At 38.9% G+C, this 23,885-nt stretch overlaps 1 protein-coding gene across 4 annotated transcripts; it reads left to right on the top strand.

Moving 5' to 3' along the window:
• Positions 1 to 81: 81 nt before the first annotated feature.
• Positions 82 to 22,817, top strand: GTF2H1 (general transcription factor IIH subunit 1). 4 transcript variants are annotated; one of them, XM_085317123.1, is made up of 15 exons: positions 82 to 309; positions 3,268 to 3,436; positions 5,300 to 5,492; positions 8,057 to 8,219; positions 9,081 to 9,174; positions 9,848 to 9,997; positions 11,153 to 11,232; positions 12,550 to 12,680; positions 13,863 to 13,950; positions 15,072 to 15,160; positions 16,023 to 16,140; positions 17,006 to 17,096; positions 18,337 to 18,452; positions 19,343 to 19,435; positions 20,054 to 22,817. In XM_085317123.1, the coding sequence occupies exons 2-15, from the start codon at positions 3,283 to 3,285 to the stop codon at positions 20,138 to 20,140; spliced, it is 1,647 nt and encodes a 548-aa protein (XP_085173249.1). In that variant the 5' UTR covers positions 82 to 309; positions 3,268 to 3,282; the 3' UTR covers positions 20,141 to 22,817. The 4 variants fall into 4 exon arrangements, with proteins under 4 accessions (XP_085173249.1, XP_085173251.1, XP_085173248.1 ...); XM_085317122.1 differs by lacking the exon at positions 82 to 309 and adding an exon at positions 325 to 652; XM_085317124.1 differs by lacking the exon at positions 82 to 309 and adding an exon at positions 2,501 to 3,064.
• The last annotated feature ends 1,068 nt before the right edge of the window (positions 22,818 to 23,885 follow it).

The following is a 23,885-nucleotide window of genomic DNA, read 5'->3' as shown; positions in this document are numbered from 1 at the left end:
GCCGCAGCGCCCCGGGCCGGGCCGGCCTCGCCTCGCCGGAGCGAGCCGCGGTTGCGGAGAGCGCGGAGGCTGCCCGGGGCGCTGCGCCGGCGGGAGGGGGCTGCTCGCCGGTGACAGCGCTGGGAGGGCGCGGGGCGGCACGTCCGCGGGCTTGGAGGCGCTGGGGGAGCCGCCGCGTTGSGGGCAGGCGTCTGAGCCGCCCTTGCTTTAGTACCGCCTGCCGGGGTTTGCTGGTATTTCCCAATGCTGCGTCTAGCCCCACCAAGCTAGGAGAGGAGGGATCACCCCCCGAAATCAGTGGCTGAGCAGGTAGGCCCTTCTGTTTCATCTTATCCCCAAGCTGAAGCTTCCTGATGGATCATGCCACTCATAAGATGCAGCTGAGGTTACTTGCCCCGAGACAGATTTGATGACAAGTTGCATCCCTTGGGTCAGGGCTACTGGTTCATCTAAATGCTTTCCAGAACTGTTGACCATTAGATATTAACTATATCTTTTTCTGTCACTTCAGAAGCATTCTTGTTTGAGTATTTAAAATGAACTGTTCTGCCTTCCCTATTCATGAAGACATTTAATCAGAGAAAGCCCTTCCTAAATTTGCAGCTGGACAACTCCAGTACTACTGCTGTTAGCAGCAGGTTAAAATCACCAGGTAAAGCTGTAAAATAACAGATTCTTTTTAATATGAATGTTGCGTTTCTTGCCTTCTGCCCTTTGAGCAGCCATAACTGTCAGGAGTCCTGTTATCATCCACAGTAACAGTTTTTGAAACTTAGGAAAGTCATTAAACATAGAGGTTATATTTAACCTCTATATTTAACCTCCACAATATTGTTGTGGGAGTGAATAGATGATTAATGGCTCGCCCTTTTTCACAGTATGCCTTAAGCATCAAAAAAGGGGGGGGGAGATCTCTGTGTGCTGAGTGAGCAGCAGGCATGACAGCGCAGCCTTCCCCTCTGCAGTCAGGAGACCACCCTCGTACTTCTCTAGCAAATAGGCTGTGTTCTTGTATTAGGGTGTTTTTTGTTGTTTTGGGAAGGTTGTGGGGTTTTTCTGTTGTTTTTTGTTTTACCCCTGTGTCCTTAACTGGAGAAGCCATCTTGTTTTCATTAGCAAAAGATGCTAACTTCTGTAAAGCCTGGTTAGTAATTTTTCCTCACCCCCCTCACCCCTTCCCTGCTCTACTGTCCTGAAGACAACTCTGTATTCCATCTTTTGGATAATGCTTATGCTGCTTGTGATTTATATCATCCTATGGCCACTGTAAATTGCTGCATGAAAAAGGAAACAGCAATGACATAAATAAGGGCACCAGTGAGCTAATGCATTTGCTTTCCCAGAGGTAGTGTGAGCTGCTTGTGGGATAATTGTGCAGTCACAGGTTGTACGCTGCAGGGTGCTGCACTAGAACCACCGGCTCCGTAAAAGAGAAGTTGCTAGCTGCTGATCGTTTTCTCCCTTAGTTGAAAGGCTGGTTGTAGGTGGGTGAAACAGCATGGTAGAAAAGCAAAGCAGCTTGCATCAGAATGAGCCTGGCTGTGGAAATGCTTTCCTCTTCTGTTCAGTGTGGGTTTCTCTCCATTGTATTCTGTGCCTTCAGCTCTCCTGCATTTGATTACAGTGACCTAAGGCTAAAGGATTTTAAATTAACAAAGGGAGAGCAAAGTCAAAGTTCTCAGTCTTGCATAGAAGAGGGAGGTTTCTGGTCTGTTGGAGTCTGCGGCCAGCTGCCTTTTTCCAGCCAAAATAAGGTGCCAGTGAGAGACTACAGACCTACTACAACAGGAAATTCTAAACAAAATGGTAGTTCAGGTGCCCCTGAGAGAGAGTAATGCTGTTGGGGAGGCTGTCGTAGATTATGCTAGGAGGCTGGCCTGAAACTATGCCCTGTGGTTTTCTTTGAGAGCGAAGTATTAGCAGGGCTGCCCGAACATTGCCCAGCGTGTTCCAGCAATTGCTGCAGTGGTGCTGATGGGAAACCCCACGCTGCGCTCAGCTCAGCATTGCTGAAGTCTTTGACAAAGCGTTGGCTGACTGAAGCGATGAAGGAGCAAAGCTTAAGCGCAGAGCCCTTTTGCAATTAAATATCTTTCCATTCATTATRTTACGTAATGCATTTTGGTGACTAGCTTGCAAGACTTCTGCAGAAGAGAATGTTATGTTACTTTGCAGATTGTTAGCAAAAAAAATAAGTATGTGAATTCAAATACTTAGGAATATCACTTTCTGACACTTATTAGGAGTGTGCAGTGATAGCTGATGCAAATTTCTTTTTGAATTTTGATGCAGGCAGCAGAAAATGCTACAGATACTCTAAAACACATGAAATGTGCACAGCAGTTTTTCAAAACATTTCTAAAATCATTTTATGTATCAATACAAAAGTATATGATGTACACATACAGCAATTGGACACAGACTATTTAGAGTAGAAAGTACTGAATGTGTAACTTTCTGATAGATGTGTGATGTTTTGATTTTTATACACACACACACACACACTTACACACATTTCCTTGAGAATTTTAAGGCTGCTGAGTGAATGTGTAAGGAGGAAGGGTGGTGGCTGCTGGGAAGAAGGCACACCAGATATCTGAAGGCTTGTTGATGTGAAACTGGTGACAAATTCCCATTGTTTTGAAGCAGGTATAACATTAATCCCTTAGTAATTGGGGGAGGAAGGTAAGAAATGGGCTAGCTTGAATCAAGTGTGTGAAATACTGTTCAAGCCTTGGGCAGAAGTCACTAGAATAAGAACAGAACTGTAACTGGGCTGGGTTACGTTATATACAGAGGAAAACTGAAAGCTGATGTTTTTTTCCTGTGTCTTGTATCCTTCCCTTTTCTGAAATATTTTAACAGCTACCATTCATGCTGAAGAAGGAAATCACTGCCAAATGACAGAGGACATTTGGAATATAACTTCTTGGTTAGGTTTTGTTTTCTTCTGAACTTGAAAAACCAGTAAAGGAGCATCAGAAGAGGAAAATCTGGTTATTAGTTTAAATATAAGATTTATGAGTCTTTAATGGAGCACAAGCAGTATCAGCAGTGTAATTAGGTAAATTATTTAGGTCGGTGGCAGTATTTTGTTTAAACAAATTTGTTGGTTGCATTGACAAAGGGAAGTGCCTCTATCTGGGGTGGTCCAAAAATGGTGATGGCATTAACATGTACATGCAGGTTGGAGTTCCTTGAAACAGGTGGAAATAGTGAGAAAGTTACAGCGAAAATAACAATAGTAATCAACTCTGTTTTTAATAGCTCCTTAGAGGCACCATGGCAACATCATCTGAAGAAGTGTTACTGATCGTAAAGAAGGTACGTCAAAAGAAGCAGGACGGGGCTCTCTACCTTATGGCTGAAAGGATAGCATGGGCACCTGAAGGCAAAGACCGATTCACAGTCAGCCATATGTATGCAGACATCAAATGTAAGTGAAGACTTTTTCTCTTCCAGCTTCAGTATGTAGTATTTCAATAGATGTTTAAGTACAACTTGAAGCTTATTTGCTATGAAATAGCTGGGCAATTTGCGAGGGTCTAGAGGTGATATTAGACTATTTTATATAACAGTAGTGATCAAGACCAGGGTGAATGATTACCAGTGTAAGGAGGGCTGCAGAACTTCGGTAGTCTTCAGATATTTAAGTTATACTGCATTTGCTATTAACTCTTGGTTAACTTCTGCAGTAAATTGAACAGAGACATAATCTATGCCATATGCTTGTGGAGGAAAGGGTGGGAGGAGAGTTGAGCAATAGTGTCTATCTTAGGCCCTGAAAATCCAGTACTATCTGGCATGTCACCAGTTAAAGTATGCATCTAAAGCTCTTTCAATTTTCACATAAAATGAACCTCACTGTTTTATTTTCATCCAACAGACCACAGCTCCAGAAGCACTAGCTTCTGGAGTTTGGCCTGACTGGTAATTTACTGAACAAATATCTGCTGTTGCAATAACAGGGTACTTGCAAATCAAAAGTGAACAGTAAATGTCTATAGTATGCTGTCTGTCTGGCTTCAATTAGTGTTAATGTTCCATGTGCTTGAATGCCAAAAAAGGAAGAAAAGGGGGGGGGAAGTTGTATGCATTGCTTTCTTGGAGAAGGTTCAGTGCATCTTGCTGTCTAGAGTCACCTACAAGTACTACAGCATGATCAAAAGGGTGTGTGAAGATTCAAAACTAAAATGCTATTTTCTTGAACATGAATGTGATAAATTTAGAAGGTCTATTCACCTATTATATCCAATTGTGTAGAGGATTTATATAGCTGTTTAGCCTCAGACCTGAGCAGTTTATATGTTAAATGCTTAAAGACAGAAGTCTAACTTAGATGTTCTTTTTTTGTTATATGGAATTGAGGGGGGGAAAAAAGGGTAGTTACAAATTTGTAATGGACTTAGATTAAATGTATTTAGTGGTGATATTTGGTTCCTGTCTCCTCGTCGCATTGGAAGAGAGGGCCAAGAGTCTTAAGTTATGTTGGTGCCATTTGCAGTACTTTGCTGAAGTCAACAGAGTAAAACAGTCCACCAGTATAGTTGTTTTAAGCCACTCTTCCTTCTGGTTATGAGAAAGCAAGCAGGAGTTAGGGCTTTCCATGTTTTGTTCATGAGTTGTTAGGGTGTAATAGCACCTTGGAGGCACTGGTGATCACCTTTGGGAGGGCTAGTGGGTGACTGTGCTTACCGTGCCACTTGAAACCAGCACATCTTTGCAGTCAACAGACATGCGTTACTCCACCCTGCATCTGCTTTCTTAGCACTTCTCTTTTCCAGGAACTGGTCCAGCTTTGAAAAAAAAGGGGAGAGGGGGATACTTTTGAATAGCTCTGTTCCTTGCTTTGGCTTGCTGCACAGATGCTAATACCAGTACAAGAAAGGCTTCAGGGAGAAGCAGAAAGGGAGAATGAGGTTGTCACCTTTCAGCAGCAGCCTGAACTTGTACCACATTAAAGTATCTAGGAGATGACAGTCTTAATTTGCTGTAGCTTTCTAGCAGAGCATGTAGGAAATGCAAAGATGGATCCAGGCTTCTGAGCTGTGGCTGAAGCATATTGAGTAATATGCCGCTGAGGTCAGTGTCCTGTGTTTTAGAGAAAAGAAGGTGGAGCTTTCAAACTAATTTAAGGAGAAGACTGTATGTTCCACTTTCACGTCTGGAATTCACACACAGGGTAATGATATTTAATTGGATGATGTGGATAACTGCTTATAAGCAAATGCTCTAGGGGAGATAACTTGTTACATAAGCTCACTGTCTGTTGCTAATTAATACTCTCTGTGTAATCTAGGCCAGAAAATCAGTCCTGAAGGTAAAGCTAAAATTCAGCTTCAGCTAGTATTGCACGCAGGGGACACAACCAACTTCCACTTCTCCAATGAAAGCACAGCAGTGAAGGAGCGAGATGCAGTAAAGGATCTTCTTCAACAACTGTTGCCCAAATTCAAAAGGAAAGCCAATAAAGAACTTGAGGAGAAGAACAGGTAAAGGGGAAGCCTTCAAAAATAGATACTTTTAAGTTATTGTCTAACAACAGTGAATTTCTTTTAACAGTTCTTATGCTGTATTGCAACATTGTTAGTGATATTGCATTTGTTTCCATAGTAAAGAACACTTTCAGGGGAGTTCCTGAGACCTTACATAACTGTGATGTGTTGAGACTGTACTGGTGTTCTCAGTAACACCTTCTCCAAGCGTAAAGGCAGCCAGCCCAGCTGCCATTCAGTCTTTGCTACCCATGACTGTGAGATAAAAGTACCCAGTTGGCAGTCTGTCTCTATAGTCTTCCTAAGTACATCCGTATGGTGTTAGAAAAGCTGCCTGAAAGATTTTTTTCCTGGAAATTATCCCCTTCCTGATTTGTGATTCTCCCCCTCACTCCCACCCCGCTTCCTCCCACCACCTTACTAGAACCTTCTTTCCTGGTATTTGGTATCCGCTACTAAATTGCTAGGCTTTTTCATTCATCTCACTTGAGATGCAATTGTTGTAGCTGTAGCTAGACAGGCAGGATATTTATTCTGAGAAGCTTCTGGAGATGATGTTCAGGGCCTAAGCCCTTTTCCGTAAAGGGTTTTGAAGGTATGCTTCTCTTAAAACATTTCCGTTAAACCAGTCCTTGTGGCCACAGAGAATGCTTCTCTGGGTTTCCCTGGATGAGTTTCACTTCACTCTAGTATCTCCTGTGAATCCTGTATCTGATAGCTCCCAGGCAATATTTTCAAAGACTGTTCTAGCTTTGAACTTAATGTTAAAAGCTGGCTTTTTCAGAAGATAGGAGCATTGCTTCATTGGGCAGATGAGTTTGTTTGTTTGTTTTGCCAGAGGATTTCTCAGGAGAACGGAACCATGTTACTGCAAGAGCTCTTGTGCTGGAGCTCTGACATATCCAAGGCTAACTGGTTCCAGTACTTCAGTCATCACTGGGGTCTACAGCACTGTGGTGCTTTGGCACTATTATCATACTAGTTTCTTTATGCTACCTGTCTTATTTCTAACAGTATCAATACCAAGTATGTGGGCAGTCTTAGCTCTGAATCTTTGTACCCTTAAGTGGAGTTTTACAGTATTATGCCATGTGACAATAAGACATTTTCTAGTTTTAGAAAAGCCAGCATCTCTACACAGCTACAGCTTGTTTTTTTAACTATTAGAAGTCAGAGTCCAGTGATATAATTTAATTGGCTTAATTTGCAACAGATGAGGCCAAAAGTCTCTTAAAATTGTGGAAGGGTACTATATCCAGAGTCTCTGCAGTGGTTCCTCCATTTATTGATACACAGAGGTGAGGCACATACCAAAATTCAAGTTTCAGTGACACATTCAAATTAAGAGTGCTTCCTGTTGCACTAACTTGTTGAAATTGCTGGTAACATGTATTTGTATCACCAAGAAAAAACAAATAAGAAAAATAACCTTAGTGGGAAAACATACTAGAGATGTCCTGCCACAGAAAGTTATCGCTTCCACCTCATCCAGCATCTTCCTCAGAGTAGTTACAAATTTTCATTCAGACCAAATTGTAATTTATCAGTGTTCTTCCCTAGGCCATTTACTGTGTTCTATATATTCTTAACACTCCTGGGGTTTTTTTGTTTGTAAATAATCAAGTCCCTGAGTTACATGCTTAAAATTGTTGAAGTTGTTGGCTGATTCTTCACACATGTGCACCTTTCCCAGAAAATAACTAGTAGGTGTCAAATTGTACATACACCTGTATGACAAGCAGGTTAAACATGAGCTAAGTAAAGTTTCAAGTGCTTTTTTCTTTCTTTTTTTTTTTTGATCTTTGGATACCTGTAAAGGTAATAACTGGTAATTGGATGATAACTTTCATAGACATTATTTCCTGGTGGAAGCACTGAAACTGAATGCATCTGTAGCAGTTGTGCTGCATGTGATAGTTAAATGGTCCTTCCTGGACAGTCCTATGGTAGGCTTTCCCTAAGAAGAATGTAAATGAGCAAACAGCTCAAGGTAATGTGTTTCAGTGTCTTAATTCACGCGCATCCCAGTCTATCTTCTTGTACTAGGACAGCCCTGTAACTACTGAATTTTAAGATCTAAAAGCTTAGAACTGGATAGCACTGAACCCCCTCCCCCACATTAAATCTTTATTATAGGAGTTCAAGAAAATTTGTTGTGCTTTTGCAGTTCAAAAGGCTCAGTCTTCAGCATGCAAAGACACAAGAGCATCACAGAATATTTAATGGCAAGTCATTAATCCCACATTAACTTCATCCCAAGAGTTACTATCATCTAGTATTTAATGCTGTTCCTCAAAGTGTGGGGTTTTTGGGTTTTTAAGTCCTTTTTTTTTTTTTTTTTTTTTTTTTTTTTTTTTTTTTTTTTTTTTTTTTTTTTTTTTTTTTTTTTTTTTTGTTTTGAGACAAGTATGGCTATTGAAGTTGGTCACTTGCATGGTTTTAAGAAATACATTTTGAAAGAAAATTAGTTTCTGTTCCTTTTGTGAACCCATGTTAGTTATGGAAATCCTAGTGATTTATTCTGCAGCAAATCAATTATGTTCAATACATTCTCTTACCAGAATGCTGCAAGAAGATCCCGTTTTATTTCAGCTTTATAAAGACCTTGTTGTGAGCCAAGTAATCAGTGCTGAAGAATTCTGGGCCAACCGTTTGAGCCTGAATGCCGTGGATAATTCTGCAGCACCTAGTAAGCAAGATGTGGGCATCTCTGCAGCATTTCTGGTATGTTGAGCATCTAATTTAAAGGATTTTGGAGCAAACATCTTGGGGAAAGTGAGAGTTCTATCATTTGTTTACTCTATTTCTGTCTACTTTAAGGTTCTTCCTTCCTGGTTTCTTAGCTAACACTTCACGTGTTAAACTATTGCAAAGGTAGAGGAAGAAAAAATGTAAAGTTTTTTTTATTATTATTATTTGACACTGCAACCTCAAACATCTGACAACTTAAGATGCTTAATTTGAACTTACTTTAAAGCAGCAATGGGCAGATACTGCTTCTCTGCGTTCCATAAAACAAGAATAGTGGTGAACTTACAACTAGAAAACCTAGTATTAATGCAAAAAATTAAGGGAGTATCTGTTGAAGCATCCATATGCATAAAGGAAGCTGCAAATACTTCCCATACAAAAGATTCTATTCCCTCCCATTTTTTTAAAACAATCCATGTTTCAGGTTCTTGAGAAACAACTGTGTAATCTGAAAGCCTATTTTATCATCTTCTTTCTCCAGGACTGTTATGTTACCTGTCTGTAGAAACATGCCTCAGTAGTCTAAATGCATTCTAGATGTAATCTAGGTACAACCTTCAGATTCTTCCCTTAGAGACATGTTTTTACTCCTGCAACCGAATTTATAGAGCTTAGACAGTCTAGCTGGAATCCATTTCCACCTCTGTAGTGACTGCATGAGTACATCTCCTTCTAAAAATACTTGCGTATAATCAACTATCCTATGGATTATTGGAGGAAGATGATTATTTTATCTATAGCAGCATTTGATTGCAAGATGCCTGGCCTTTCCTCTTCTGTCTTCAGACAGAATTCAGACTTAACTGTTTTCTCTCCCTGTATGCTTTTTCTTAGGCTGATGTACGGCCTCAAACAGATGGCTGCAACGGTCTGAGGTACAATTTAACTTCAGATATCATTGAATCCATATTTCGAACATATCCTGCAGGTAAGAATAGTGGCTTGCATAACAAATACATTCATTTAAGATTTGTTTATTACAGTCTTACTGCAGGAAATCTAGAATGTTAGTTTGAGCCTGGACATATAAAGGGGTTTTTCTTCCCCGTATTTCAGATGACTTTCCCTCTCTTTCCTTAACTTGAGGAGAGATGGAAAAAAGTATGCGTTAAGACACACTTTTGAAATAAAAACTTGTTAACCTCGTTTAATTTCTGACCATAATATTTAAAATTAGATATTTGGCTCCTGTGATTCTCCTATATTCAAGGTTTTTGTTACTTTTTCAAGAAATCATGTTTAGGATGAAAAGTTCTTTTTACCCTGTGCTATATTGCTGACATTGGCACTAATTTATTTTGGCCCCACATTAAAGAGATTAGGTCCATCTTGAGAATAAAAAAGCCTAGAACTCTGGCAAATAAAATAGTCATTCAGACTTCTGTAATGTGGTTCTTCCCCTCACCCCCTGCCCAAACTTTAGGAGATTGCAGGGGATAAAACAACATCTGTTTGCTGGTGCTAAACTACTGCATTCTAATTATATTCTCTTAATTGGCACAAATTAAGCTGGCCTTAGACTGAAAACAAGGAATGGTTAACATAAAACATAGTATTAAGGTTTGCAGAACACTTTATAATAATCAGTTTTTTGTTTGCAGTAAAAATGAAATATGCAGAAAATGTTCCACATAACATGACAGAGAGGGAATTCTGGACACGATTTTTTCAGTCTCATTACTTCCATCGGGATAGGCTCAATACAGGCTCAAAAGACCTCTTTGCAGAGTGTGCCAAACTGGATGAAAAAGGTAAGAATTTTGACTCTGTTTCTGCAGTAGGCCATTATAACCTTAGCTATATTATAGAGCTTAGAAGTTTATCTAGTAAACCTAACAAAGCCAAAGTCAAAGTTTTCTCGTGTTTGTTTATTGAACATTTCATTTGTCAAAATAGTGAAGAGATGGCTACAAATAGTCACTGAAAGTTAGCTATGGCTTTGCTACTCCTAGTGTGTCTGATAGAGAAGAATTCTTACATCTGATAAATTTCTTGAAACAAATTAGCCTTTGGAAAGTGCTAGCACTAGAAATACCCTTTTCACAACTCATACAATAATAACTCAGTGACAAATTGCCCTAATACTGTATCGTGCTACTTTGATTATGCTCCACAGTCTGTTACCAGGGTATTATTTTGTTAATTCAAGCCTTTTTTTTTTTGTATGTATAAGACTTTCCACAGGTATAGCTTTWATACTTGATCAGTTTTGAGTGATACACAAATGTGAATCCTATTTAAATGTGGGTTCTATTTGTAGAAGGAGTCACCATCCCTGTTCTCTGTCAGCCTTTTTTAGAAAGACTTAAGTCAGATGATATTTTAAGGTTTCACATTAAACTTTTTTTGAGGTAGGTTTGTAATCATACAGAGATGTGGAGAGAGAACATCACTTAACACCCCTTCTTAATATGCATGTGTTCTGCCTAATGAAAGTATTATATTAGGAATCTCACACTACTTCACAAGCAGAAACTATCATTAGACATAAATAGAGAGAGGCTACATAACCATTCTACACAAGACAGTATCAAAACAATGGCAAAATTATAACAAATACAAAGCTGAGGTCTCCACTTCCTGCTATAACTGATACTGTACTTGAGTATGAAATATGCATCTCCCCTCCCCCCCTGAACAGTATTCCTCAATCTGTAGAAGCTGATGGAGTTTCTGTAATCAGTAAGATGATCTTTTACAATAGCTTTTCAAGCTTTTTTATTTTAAAGGAGACTTTGAAAAGGGTTGAAAGTTACTAGTCATAAGGATACATGGACATCTGCAGAACCATTGCCTTCTCCTTCTACAGGTTATATGTAACCTAATAATCTCACAATTATTTATATTTGTTGAACGTTACATAGTTGAACTCTTCACGGTCTTTTCTTTCTACTCCTTTTGTACAGGGTTAAAAACAATGGTGTCTCAAGGAGTAAAAAACCCTCTGATAGATTTAACAGCTTTGGAAGATAAAACATTAGATGAAGTAAGTATTTGGCAAAAAGAATAAAGCTTTAGTTTCATTTAAGAAGGAAGTTGGTCCATCTTCAGGCTAAGTACCACAGATACTACTTCTGAAACGCATCACTTATGGTGCTGCAATTTTATGGAGTATTTATAATTTACATAGTTACACGTGTGTAAAGAATTGGAGTCTGTGCCCAGTGGACCTCTATTGCCTTGGATGCCTGCTTAGCATGCCAGGTATAAAGCATGACTTCCTGGTTTTTAAAAGGAATTACTTAATTTCTATGTTTTTTGTTTGTTTTTAATCGAAAGTAGATTCTCTTGTTTCCTCCTACCTTTTAGAAACTGTGGCAATGTACAGAAGAGTAGCACAAGACAGGAAGAGTTTTTGCATTTCTTCTCACTTTGGACATGTGCAAGTGTTTGATGCAGCTTAATTAAGGACACTTTATATAGTTTCCTTGCTTACCTTTAAATATCAGTGGTTTTGCCCAAAACAGGCATAAGAAATTATTATCTGTCTCCAAGTATAAAATAAAACAATGGTCCTAAGTGGTGTACCAAAATGAGAACACTCGCACGCACTTTTCCATAGTGGACTTAACTGAAACTTCAGGAGTAGTCATTAATAATGATGTTGCATTTTGAGTTTTTGTTGTTTTTTTTCTTGTAAGTGTTATGTAAAGCTAACAGTCAGAAGCTGAAGTAGGAGTTGAGGATGGGTATGTCTGGAGTGCTATGCAAACAGCCAGAGTTTGCTTTTGAGCCTAGTTAATTGCAAGTATGAAACTGAGCATAGGGATACTGTGAGTTGCTTCAGCCACCTGGTAACTGGGAAACACTGCCAGCATTAGGGTTTGGGGGGTTTGTGATGCTCAGTGCTAGCACATCCTCCTGACAGGTGCTATTTTGCCTGTGGGCTGCTGGTGTTCCACAGTAAAACAACTGATAGCTCTTATTTGCCATCACTGCCTGCCTGTTCAACACAGTACCAGAGATCCTTTAAAAAAACAAACAAAAAAGAAAAGAAAAGATTGTGATCTGTTAAGTAATTTTTCAAGCTAATCTTTTAAAACTATCTTCTTTTTTCCTCTTCTCTCAAATGCCTTGAAACTGTCAAATGATAGAAAAAAAAATGGAGATTTTCTCAAATCACGTAGATGATAGGAGCAGAGGAGGGAGGAGTATTAGCAAGATACTACTTCAGATGATGTTCCAACATCACTCAGTAATGTTCAGAAACTAAGACACACAGGTTTTCTGACTCAGTGGAAAACAGAAAATGGCCCTTTTGATTTTGGGGGGCAGGCAGTAACTAATGTTCTTTTCCTTATAGGGCTATGGTGTTGCTTCTGTGGCCTCTACATCAAATGCCTCAAAATCTGTTAGAGAAAGTAGCAATGCCGCCATTATAAAACGCTTTAATCATCACAGTGCCATGGTCCTTGCAGCTGGCCTCAGAAAACAGTAAGTTTCAGTGTAGTTTAAAAGATTTTTTATTGTAACTAATTTTAAGGAATTTCCAAAAGGAAACTACATCTGCAGTTACTCGTCCAAGATCTTAACATATATTAACGAGAGAATTACGATCTAGAACTGAAAATACCTGTAGGTTCCGTTTTACTTCTACACAATCTCTTCAGAGCTGTACGAGATGACAAATGCTATTTTTAGTTGAGTTTTTAATCATACAAATTGTATGAAAAAAAAAAAGCCTGTTTCTGCCTTAGTTCTGTAGCCCCAGTGAAGACTGGGCAAGGGCATTTGTGCCAAGGAAGTGGTGCTGTTTGCTGTGCGAGCAGAGGGGTCTGGGGCAGGGAGTTTGTTGCCTGCCTTCCTGGAGTAGGTAGGCTGAGGCTCCCTGTAGCTGGGTGCATGGAAACAGGTAAATGGGGAAGCAAAAGAACACCAGTGTGACACTCATGGATCAGAAGAAAGGTTTGTCTAATGCAGTATCCTGCCCAAAACATCAGCTGGTTACGTATGCATGTTTACAGTAATTCCACAAGTGAAACTTCCTAAAAGAGAAATAAAAGAGGTTTGTCTTAAGGCCCATTGTACAAGTAACTTACGGACATCTACCAAAGGATTATTTCTGTATCCAAATCCTACAGACCTTACCCATGAGAGGTATTACTTAAATACTTTTCTCTGTCTAGCTGTGCTCCCTCATGTTGTACTTCTGTCTTGCACAAACCTTAAAGAATCCTCTCTGGATAGGATGCATTTCTGTTTCCCAGTTCAGACTGAGAGAAAACATTAGCTGTCATTCTCATAGTCTGCTCAGGGCTCCGAGTACCGCTATGAATACTTGGTGTAAGTGTGTATGCACACTTGGTAAGTGTGTATGCAAAGCGTTTATAATTTAGGCATGACTTTGCGGCGTTGCACTTGCATTGCGGGCCTGCTGGTATTTCTGCTGAGAGGAAGAAGCACAGTTCCCTGCTGCCGAATTTCCCCCTTGACAAACAGGTATTGGTTCCTTCTGTCTAGGTCAGTTTGTGCAAATAAAGGTGTAAGGGGTAAAAAATGGATATACAGTTTGTGAACATGAATATAAAATTTGAAACAGATGTATTTACTTCGTCTCTAGCTTGTATCTTAAGTTTCCTGTGAGGTGAATTCTTAATGCTGTTTCTCTATTTTAAGAGAAGCACAAAATGACCATTACAGCGAGACCAGCAGTACAGATGGAAACTCCAGGGATTCAGATTTCTTTCAACCACCAATGAAAAAGGTACACAGTTAGCTGATGTAATTCTAGTTGAAAGGAATCAGAAGCTCTGTTATAAGGGATTGCTGAAGATTCATTACTTGATTTATGAAACATTTAAAGTGACAGTTATCTTTTTTTAAAAGTATAAAGAAAAACCACCTGAGAGTCTGTAAAGAAGCTTTGTGTCTAGAATACATCTGTTATGAAAAACAAATAAATCATGCTTTGAAGGTCCCATTGATCTCTTCAGTAGAGCCAATATTAGAGTGAATTGTTTGTAGAGGGGATAATATCAGCCTTCATCTTCAGATCAGAAGCTGAAGTAAGGTTAAACCAAAAGTGTAATAATTCCTGGTATACTGAAAAAGGGCAAACCTGTTTTAGACTGACCATAACAGTTCAGAGTGGGGAAGGAGATGCTGTAATTGCTACAAAACCAAACTGAATACTCCTTACTATAATTGACAGCTAAAGGAGAAAATATCAAGATTACTGACAAGCTCTGTATACTGTGAGAAAAGGCTCTAGAATATGCGTGATGTTGAATGTTGAGATAGTCAGCAACTTTGACTTTCCTAAAAGCTGCCATTTTTATTGGGGGCCAAACAATATAGCAGGCCAGGAGTCTGACAAAAGGAGGAACGGAAAAGTAGCGTGAGAGTGGGTGACTTCAAAGGTAGTTTTTTCATTGTATAAAGGCTGTCGTCATTCACCACTAATGCTGCAGCTGTACTGCCATCTAATAGCTCGGGTAACTATTGTAGTTTTTGTCTTATGCTCTTGTACTCCAGCCACTAATTCATTACTACTTCTGTTAACCTGGTGACAGATGTTTGTAAATAGGGAGCTCACAGAATGATCTATGCATATGTATCAGAATACTTCTTGGAAGCAGCAGGGACTGTAAATTTTGGCCAGAATCCTCAGGGAAGTGGTAGTAGGAGGACTTACAAATTTCACTTTTTAAGCAGGAATGGGCACTGTTTCCTCAGGAGTGTAGATGCAAGCCATTCCAGCTATTTTCATTTTCTTTAATTTTTAGTAATCTTTTTATTCGAACTCAGTGAATCAGAAAAAAAAGCACTAGATGCATCAAGTTCCGTCCTCATTTGTAATGTGTTTAATTTTTTGACTCATTTCAGGTGAAACTGCAGGAGTCCATTGAATATGAAGATTTAGCAAAGAATAATAGCATTAAAACTATTGCACTAAATTTAAAGAAATCTGATCGGTAAGTTAATAAAATATGCATGGATATTTCAGCATGTTAAGTCTAGCAGGTCTCTCTTCACAACCTGCACAGAATCAACTGATCTAGTTTGCACTATGCCACGTTGAAGTGTGTTTAGAGTAAGTTTAGAAAGATGATATGAACTCCTGCATAAACCAGTTCTCAAGTAATTGCTATATAAAATTGCATTTTGATTTTTATCTTGCTTTTCAGCTAATTAGAATTTTTCATAAACCTAACCAAAGAGCTTTGACACTTTGCATCTGTCATTACTTTGTTGTAACTCACAGTGTAAAATGTATGTGCTGCATATGGAAATAAGCAGTCCTAAGCAAAATCCACTTCTGGGCAAAAAAGTACAACTGGAACATCAGAGACTTAATCTAGTATTTTTTTGGTAGTTGTAATCTTGCTTTATAGACTTTTGAATTTGAGATCTACAGATGTAACTTTAGGAAAGAATACGAGTGATACTACAGGAAAGAGGACAATTCCAAACATGCTGTGACTACATTTAGCTGAGGTTCAAACAAAAATAGCTTGAATTTTGCTAGTCCAGTGGTATTCCCAGAGCTGAACAAAACAGACAGCACAGATACCTTTTCATAGCAAGATGAAACTTGCAGATTCTATAATAGAAACAAGGACTTTCTAATTTTGCTGCCATATCATCTGTAACCCAGCCTCACCCCATTTGGCAGGCTGTTTTCTTTTTATGTCAGTACATAAGGTTTAAATGATAGTGTCAAAAGTTGCAAAGCATCTAAAATGAGAAAAATTTGAACAACTCTCCACTTGGTTTGGTTTCAATTTTACCAGCGCTCTTATTGCTTTTTTTTCCTCTTCTTATCTCATCTCATAGGTATTACCATGGTCCAACTCCAATTCAATCACAGCAATATGCAACCAGTCAGGATATAATTAATTCTTTTCAGAGTATTAGGCAAGAAATGGAAGCATATGTACCCAAACTAACTCAGGTATGGAAGAATATTTTAAAAACTTGCATCTTGTTTTCTGTATAACTGTCTGTCTCTTGGCTACTGGAACTTTAGTTTTTCAGATAAAACTTAGTAATTAGCTCCAATAGTTTTGTTATTAAATTTACTTTACAACTTTAGCAGATATGTTTTCATCTATTGTGTTTAAGAAATCTGAACTACTGAAAAATATTTGGTGCACTGCTGATATTCAGAGTTAAGAGCATGGTAACAATAGGCTTTATGAGGAAATAGAAGTATATAAAGTTATCAAAGCTGTAAAGCAGGAAAGTCATGCAACAGGAAGTGGAGGCTGGTGCTGAGCCCCACCCTATGAACTTAGGGTATAATGGTCTTAAGAGGTTATAATAAGCAGGTTCGTAATAAAATGGGTCTCATGCCCAAAAATGTGGTACAGTAGGATGTAGATCTTCCTACACTCTGTGCTGCAGAGAAGCTGTGTCCTGGCAATTTGATGGCAGTAAACCATGTAGTCAATCTCCCCAGCTACTTCCTGAATCTCCCCTCATACTAAATCTAGGTTTAACCCCCAAAGCAGTCACAATTCTGAGCATGCTGCATCTCTGTAATGTAATGTCTCTGTCTTACTTCAAAATAGCTCCATAGCCAGTTCACATATTAGAGAAAGGGTGTTTTTTTTTCCATAATAACTGGAGAGCCTTCACCAAAAGCATGAGCTAGCACTTAGAGGAACTGTGCCCAATTCAGCTGTATAGCAGGAGAGAGGCTTCTGCAAACTCATCATCAGAGCTTTTTTATCTGCCCAACTGTATCTTTGTCAGAGTTCAAATATGACCTATTTTAAAAGGAGTTGTTAGAAAAGTCCTTCCCTCTCTCCCTTCAGGTTCTTTCAAGTAGTGATGCTACTAGCACTATTGCAGTCCTGTCACCTGGAGGAGCACTTATGCAGGGTGGAACGCAGCAAGCCATAAACCGTAAGGATTTAGTGTTTATAAAACGTGAATAATATGTTCCTACATTATACAGCAGTACCTGTCTTGCTGTTTTATCTCCTCTTAGAACATGTTATAATGATAAAGGAAATTATGGAAACATGTATCTGGAGTAAGAGTGGGTTTTGGCAACAAAAGAAAAACAACAGTCCAGCCTTGCCATGAGGGTGGTGGTATTGGCTACCTGTGCTGAGGCAAGTGAAAGAGAACTTTACAGAGCAAGTGCTGAAGGGTGCATCCAATACTAAATTCTCCTAGAGATGGTGGGGTTTGCTTGTTTAGCTAAAGAAAAAGCTTCTTTTCATGCAACTTGCATGCTTTGCTTTTTGTTCCTTAGCAGCAGCTAGCCTCCTCGGTTCCCTACCACTTCTGTAATAGTATCAGTTGCGCTTTTCAGATCTTTACCTGCTTGCTGTGTTCTCTGAGACTTCTTGCTAGCCTGACTGCGCAGACAGTAAGGAATGAGCAAGAGTATCCTTACACCAATAACAGATGAAAGCTTAGAACCCTACACTAAACATACCAGAACTGATCCCTATGAACTTTGCCAATGTTTCCAAACTGGAATTTCTACTTTCTGATTTCTTTCTGATTTTTAGAAAATAAAGCTCCATGTTGAAAGCGTTCTAGGGAAGCAAGCTGTAGGTAGCTGTTTAGAACTTTTTTTTTCCTGCTTCCGTTTAGGGCCCACGGGTTTTTTTTTTGGGGGGGGGGGGAGGGGAAGGCGACACAAACCAAACTCTCTTGCCGACTGCAAAGGCAAAACAGACAACTCATCCTTCTTGCACCTCCATCTAATCACTCCTTTCCCTAGTGCCCCATTCATGCTAGCAGAGTTGCTTTTCCCTTTAGCCTCTTAGCTAAGCAAGACAACAAAGCAGTTGTCCCAAAAGCAGTACTGCTACACTATTAGCTTTGGCACGGAAGCCAAATATGCTGCTTCTAATCATGGAGTAAGCATGGTGCCATTCTTTGCCTGGCATAGATCTGCCAAGCTTTCAAGTATATAGCTATAAATTGGTGGCTGACCTGATATAATGCTGCTCATAGTCCTACTTTAAGAGCAAGGCTGAAGTAGATGACCTCCAGAGTTCCCTTTCAGCCAGCTTTTCTTTGATTCTATTAGAGAGCTGTATATTGTTGAACTCTTTCATTAGCCTTACTTTCTCATTTTACATATAGTACTTTTGAGTGATGTGACAGAGCCCTTTTCCTGTTGCAGAGATGGTGCCAAATGATGTTCAGTCTGAACTAAAACACTTGTATGTGGCAGTAGGGGAATTGCTACGACACTTCTGGTCCTGCTTTCCTGTTAGCACGCCATTCCTCGAAGAAAAGGTAAGGTGGAACTTCCTAGGGCAGCCCTGGTTATGATGTGGCTAGATCACGTTTTAAAACAACTTCATTAATTTCAAGTATGGAACTAAGATGCATGTTTTAAATGCAGCACTTATTCTTTCTTAGGATTGAAAGTCACAAAGCTACACAAAACATTACTCTTTCTAGCAGTCCTGCAGGTGCTATTGGCTAAAAGATCCTTATCCCCGCATGCCTGTTAGCACCCTTCAGCAGCAGTTGCTGTAAGCTAATTTCAGACAAAATGATCAGGTATATTCCAGCTGCTGATTTCTCATTCCCAGTTTAAAAACAAACCAAGGCTCCCTTTCCCCAACTTTAAGACACAACCTGTGCAGTGATAGTTACAAGAAATTTTTCCACATCATCCTTCTAAAATCACATCATCCATTGTAAAATCACTCAGTTGTAGCTTCAAAACACATACTGCTTCTTTAGAACAAAGTTGCCTTAGAGTTGCTGCCTGATACAGGAATAGGATTTTTACCATTTTTATGTTGCTGAGAATTAAAATTTGCTTTCAGACATTGTGGTTTTCTGCTGCAAAGCATTGGCTGAAAAATCGATAGTACATTCTTTGCTTGAAGCAAGAAAGATGTACTTTATAAATACTGAATCTAGAGTGTTGCTAGCACTTACTAATCCCATTGCCACCCTACATTTTCAGGCATGTTACACTTGCCATGACAATAAACAGGCACTCAAGAATTAAGGTGTAGACTGATATTTTAGTGATTCACCTTTCTTGAACTATATATATTTAAAATAGCGCCCCAAATCAGTTACAAAGTGTTTTGCTGAGGAACTATTTGTTAAAGAAAACAAACCTTTTGTGCAAGTGATTAGTATATTGGTTCCTGTCTCTCTTTCAGGTTGTGAAAATGAGGAGTAACCTGGAAAGATTTCAGGTTACAAAGCTCTGCCCGTTCCAAGAAAAGATTCGGAGACAGTATTTAAGCACAAACGTAAGGGGAAATACCCTTTAAGTATTAATACGCACCTATGTAATTAAAACTTGAATTATGTTTATCCACAAGATGGTAGGGTTGTTTCTTCTTTCTAGGGAACTAAATTGTTTCTTAACTAGGAAATTGAGTTAGGAATTAAGTACACAATTATATAAGCCTTTTCGCCCCTATCTCCCTATCAACTTTGTTGAACAATAACAAAAATCTGTCTAGAACTATGATTTGAAATTACCCAAACTAGATGAAAAATGAACCTTGACTTCCCATTTCTGTCACTTCCATCATGAAGTAGAGCTTTTTCTACTTAAAATCTGATTTGTTGGGAAACAGTTTTGAAGCTGTCCCTGACTAAATACTGGAAGAAGGGTTTGCATAATCAAGTGTCACTTCTCTCTGACCTTTTCACCTTGGTAGCTCTCTTAACTGCCACCTCTAAAGCTATTTTTATAATAAAGCCTTAAAGTGTTTCCTCTCAATGTGGTGTACCTTCTTGATATTAGTGACATTGCTCTTTTAGTGAGTAAAAAGAAAAGTCCAACCATGTATCTGATCAAAGGGAAGGGAGGGGATCTATTTTCCAGTAGTTGGACAATTTGTTTTCCTTTAATCTTTCAGTTGATAAGTCATATAGAAGAGATGCTGCAGACAGCCTACAATAAGTTCCATACATGGCAGTCCCGGCGTATGCTGAAGAAGACGTGAAAATGCATGCTGTACAGGTTTGAGAGCAAAATCTGCAATAGGTATAGGAATACAGCCTAGCATATGTGCAGAACTTACCGTTGTTGCAGGAAGACCTGCAAGCTGTGGACTTCTGGAAATGATGCTAACTGAACTTGCACATTTTTTTGAAAAAGAACAGAGTTTAAACTTGAAAACTAGGGAGAAAAACAAGGAGAACCAAAACAGAAGAGCTGAAGCGCAAAAATATTTAAAAGACACTGTTTACTGCAGTTACTCAGGAACTGCTTTTGATTTGCATTAAGAGCTGCTTTCAGAAATAAAAACTTTAAAGAGGGTGTATTAATAAAAATCTGTTTTTCTGTCTAATTTTTTTAAGAAGTGTATGGCACAGGGTAGAATTCAAAAGTTTTTCTTCACTGGATTCTGACATTTTATTGAATTCTGTTTGTACTTCCTGCAACAGTTTAACAAGGGTATTTTAAAATATAGCTGAGACTGTTTTTGCTTCAAATATCTGGAGAGAGTCTAGCTGTCAGAAGACAAGCTTCTGCCATATGTTTCCCCACCAATTAGAAGCAAGAGACATTGCACTGAAAGCTGTTTATGGTCTGGGGTCCCTAGAGGCACATGGGGGCAAACTTTTGCCTGAAGTCTTGGATTTTTATGCCGAATTTTTTTCAGCCATCAGTTTTGCATGTTTTCCTTGAGTGCAAGTGTGTGCTACTGCATTTTTTTAAGGTGGCATTTGTTCTGAGGAGAGAATGCATTTTTAAAAATGGAGTTTAAAAATAAAGTTTCTTACAAAAGAAGTAAAAAGTCACTTATTTTCACTTAGACTTTTTTTTWAAAATTTTTTTTTTCTCCTAAATCTGTTCTCCTTTGCTCTTCCCTCTTGACTGTTATACTATTTTTGGCGAATTGATAATCATTGCAAAGAGTGAAAAATGTGTTATTTACACAATGTCCATAGGTAGCGGGAATCTGTGCCATACTTTGTTCCAAATAGAATCAGTTCACTGTTTCTGATCAACTTGTCTTGTATTAAATGTGACTTAAATGCAAAGTAAACCTGTTTTCTATTATATATGCAGTTTAATGACATCCTTGTATTTTGTTGTCATCTTGACCAGTACTAAAGCTCTATTACTTAACTTCAGTAACTGGGTTACTGAACTTTTTTTTTACTTCTGACTAAACAACGTGACTGTTAGATGCATTTACTACAAAGACGAATCAAAGTGACAATATGTATTCAAAGCAAGCACAGCAGCGTTCAGTAGGGAAGAAGAAATTCCCATTAGCCTGCATGATGGCTTTATGTTAGATCTTGCCACCATTGGTATGATGTTAAAACCTTACAGTAGGATGGTGGTTGGAGAATTCTTGCAAATTCCTACAGACAAAACGATGTATTTGTACAGCCAAGTCTGTGCTTGTTCTATGCTGCTGTTCCATTTATGCAAGAGGGGTTTTTCTTTAACTGATGCATGGAAGTCAGCAGCTTATTTATACCAGTGTGTTTGGATTTTTGTATTATGCTAATATTTTGGTAAAAGCTGAATTTCAGTTAATGTAACAGTCTGCACCAAAACTCTGTTTGTTTGGAAATGTATGCATTATTGTTAAGCCTAGTTTCCCTGTCTGCTTTTGCAGATAGATGCATGATACCTGCTCTGTAATGTTAATGTGGTTCTGCTAGAAGAAATGACTGGGCTCAGCAAGAGGGACACAGCTTGCCTTTGGCAGGGTGAAAGGATCACTAGGAATAAACAGATATATGTACAGCATGTGGGGAAAGAGGTGCACGTCTTGTCAAAAGTTACCTCCTGTGATAAATAAACAGCTTCTTTGAAATTTAGGGTATGGCTTTATTAAGCCTAATCTTCTCTAAGTGCGGGCAGCTCCAAGGAAAGGTAGTTTTGTCTCCTCCCGTTCCAAAGCATTGGATCTAGCAATTGTGTGGTCAAGTTCCAACTATTTTGTGAGAACTCTTACAGCTTTCATTATATCACAGGGCTAGATTCAAGAAAATATTTGATTATATTTTAATTGTGCCTGAAGCTATGACAACACACTCAAGTATTAGACTACACTGAGACTTAGCAATAATCGTTTTGTTTTAAAATAATGGCCAGTAATTTTGAACATGGAGCTAATTCACATTTGATTTGAATCAGTATTTAGCATTCCTGGCAAAACACCTAACACAGTGGAAAAATTTCAGTGCATTTTATGAACATTTTACTGTCCAAAGGACTGTTGTRTTGCAATCATTATGGGGGGGTGTTGTTATAGCTTTAAGTTATTGTACTGATACCAGGCTATCAAAATGTATCTTAATTTACAGAGCTGGGGGGAGAGGAGGTAAATACTAAATTCAATAGTTTTGCCTAGAGACTGTACAGGCAAGGCTGCTATGCACTTCATGTTGCTTTTTCAGGTATTGTGGCAATAAGGCACAGGCCCCTCCTGAAGTAAGGGAGGTAAACTAAATATTTTTTCTTCTACATTGTATTCCCCTTTTCTGTAGCATGGTCCAAAACACATTCATTCCTTAAGTTTTGAAACTGAATCATCGTGCATTATATTACTATTGGAATCTTTATACTGACTTGTATTTTTAATGAGAATTCATACAACTTGTATCATTGGCATCGATCTAAGATTTGTAGAATAAACCCTACTGAATCCTGAAGTGAAGTCTTCTCTAGTGCTTAGGCTGTGTATTTTCTGATGTTCAAATAAATCTAAAACAGGCTCCATTCATATCTAAATTTAAAGAGAGCTGTGTAGAGCACTACCTCAGCTGTCCCCTCATGCTTCTGAAGCATACAGCAGGAGCAAAAGTTACTGGTAAAATAAATTATTTCGTTCTTAGGGATTAAGAAGTTTTTTTTTTCTGCTACATAGAGAGTCTACATCATTTTAAGTAGTCCTGTATCTCTCTACTGATCTTACAAAAGTCAGTTTAGGTCTCCAAGGATTAGTGCTCTGCTTGTTACGTATATCCACAGGGCAGCTGTTACAGGCTGCTTTGTCAGCCATTCAAATCCACGCTTTGCTAGTAGTGAAGACATGCTAATGTAAAGCACATACTAAAACAAGTCTGGCTCAACTTACTTATTTGCAGCCTGTGAATTTCAGTAGATTAAAGTACAGTTAGATGCACCCCAGAAAAGAGTGGGCTGTTCCTATCTCAAAGGCGCACTACCACAATCAAGGAAAGGAAACTATATTTTTCCACTGCAGCCATCCCTAGAAGTAGTTGCCCATGCTCACAAACAGGGAGGCTCTCTACGCTGCCAGCTTCAACTTCTCAATGTGACAAAGCAGCCCCAGGCAGGCCCTATGCCCCAGGTGTATGGCTTTCCCCACACATACTCCCTTAAGGTTGGGTKGGTTGGTTGGTTTGTTTTTTACAGCTGCAAGTGTTTTTTCATATTTATACCAGACTAAATCCTTAAAGCTTCTGTGCTCATTAGCTAAAAAGTTCACCTTATCCTTTACCAGAAGGCCTATTAAAGAGGTGCTTTATTGAGAAAGTCACTGGTGTAAGCAGTGGATGTGATTGACAGCAAGAAAACTTAAGCTTAAGATTGCTTTCCATTATTCAACCTGCTTCCCTCTTTTAAAAGAGGGACATACTCAAGCATCACTGCTGTATGCACCCAGGGCTTTGGAGCCTAACGTACTGCAGCACARTCTCTGTGCGCCACCCTATTCTGAACGTGTTTCCAAGCTCTCTCTTACTACACAGGAAGAG

This window comes from Rhea americana, unplaced genomic scaffold (genome assembly GCF_003343005.1).
Source record: "Rhea americana isolate MKP2758 unplaced genomic scaffold, rheAme1 scaffold_49, whole genome shotgun sequence".
NCBI classification, from domain to species: Eukaryota; Metazoa; Chordata; class Aves; order Rheiformes; family Rheidae; genus Rhea; species Rhea americana.
The sequence above is the reverse complement of the archived record's forward strand: the minus strand, read 5'-3'. Positions and strand labels throughout refer to the sequence as shown.

Coding starts and splice junctions, on each gene's coding strand:
- GTF2H1 (XM_085317123.1), top strand. CDS start 3,283: ATGGCAACATCATCTGAAGAAGTGTTACTGATCGTAAAGAAGGTACGT. Junction 8,220..9,080: donor GCATCTCTGCAGCATTTCTG/GTATGTTGAGCA, acceptor GCTTTTTCTTAG/GCTGATGTACGGCCTCAAAC. Junction 16,141..17,005: donor ATGTACCCAAACTAACTCAG/GTATGGAAGAAT, acceptor CTCTCCCTTCAG/GTTCTTTCAAGTAGTGATGC.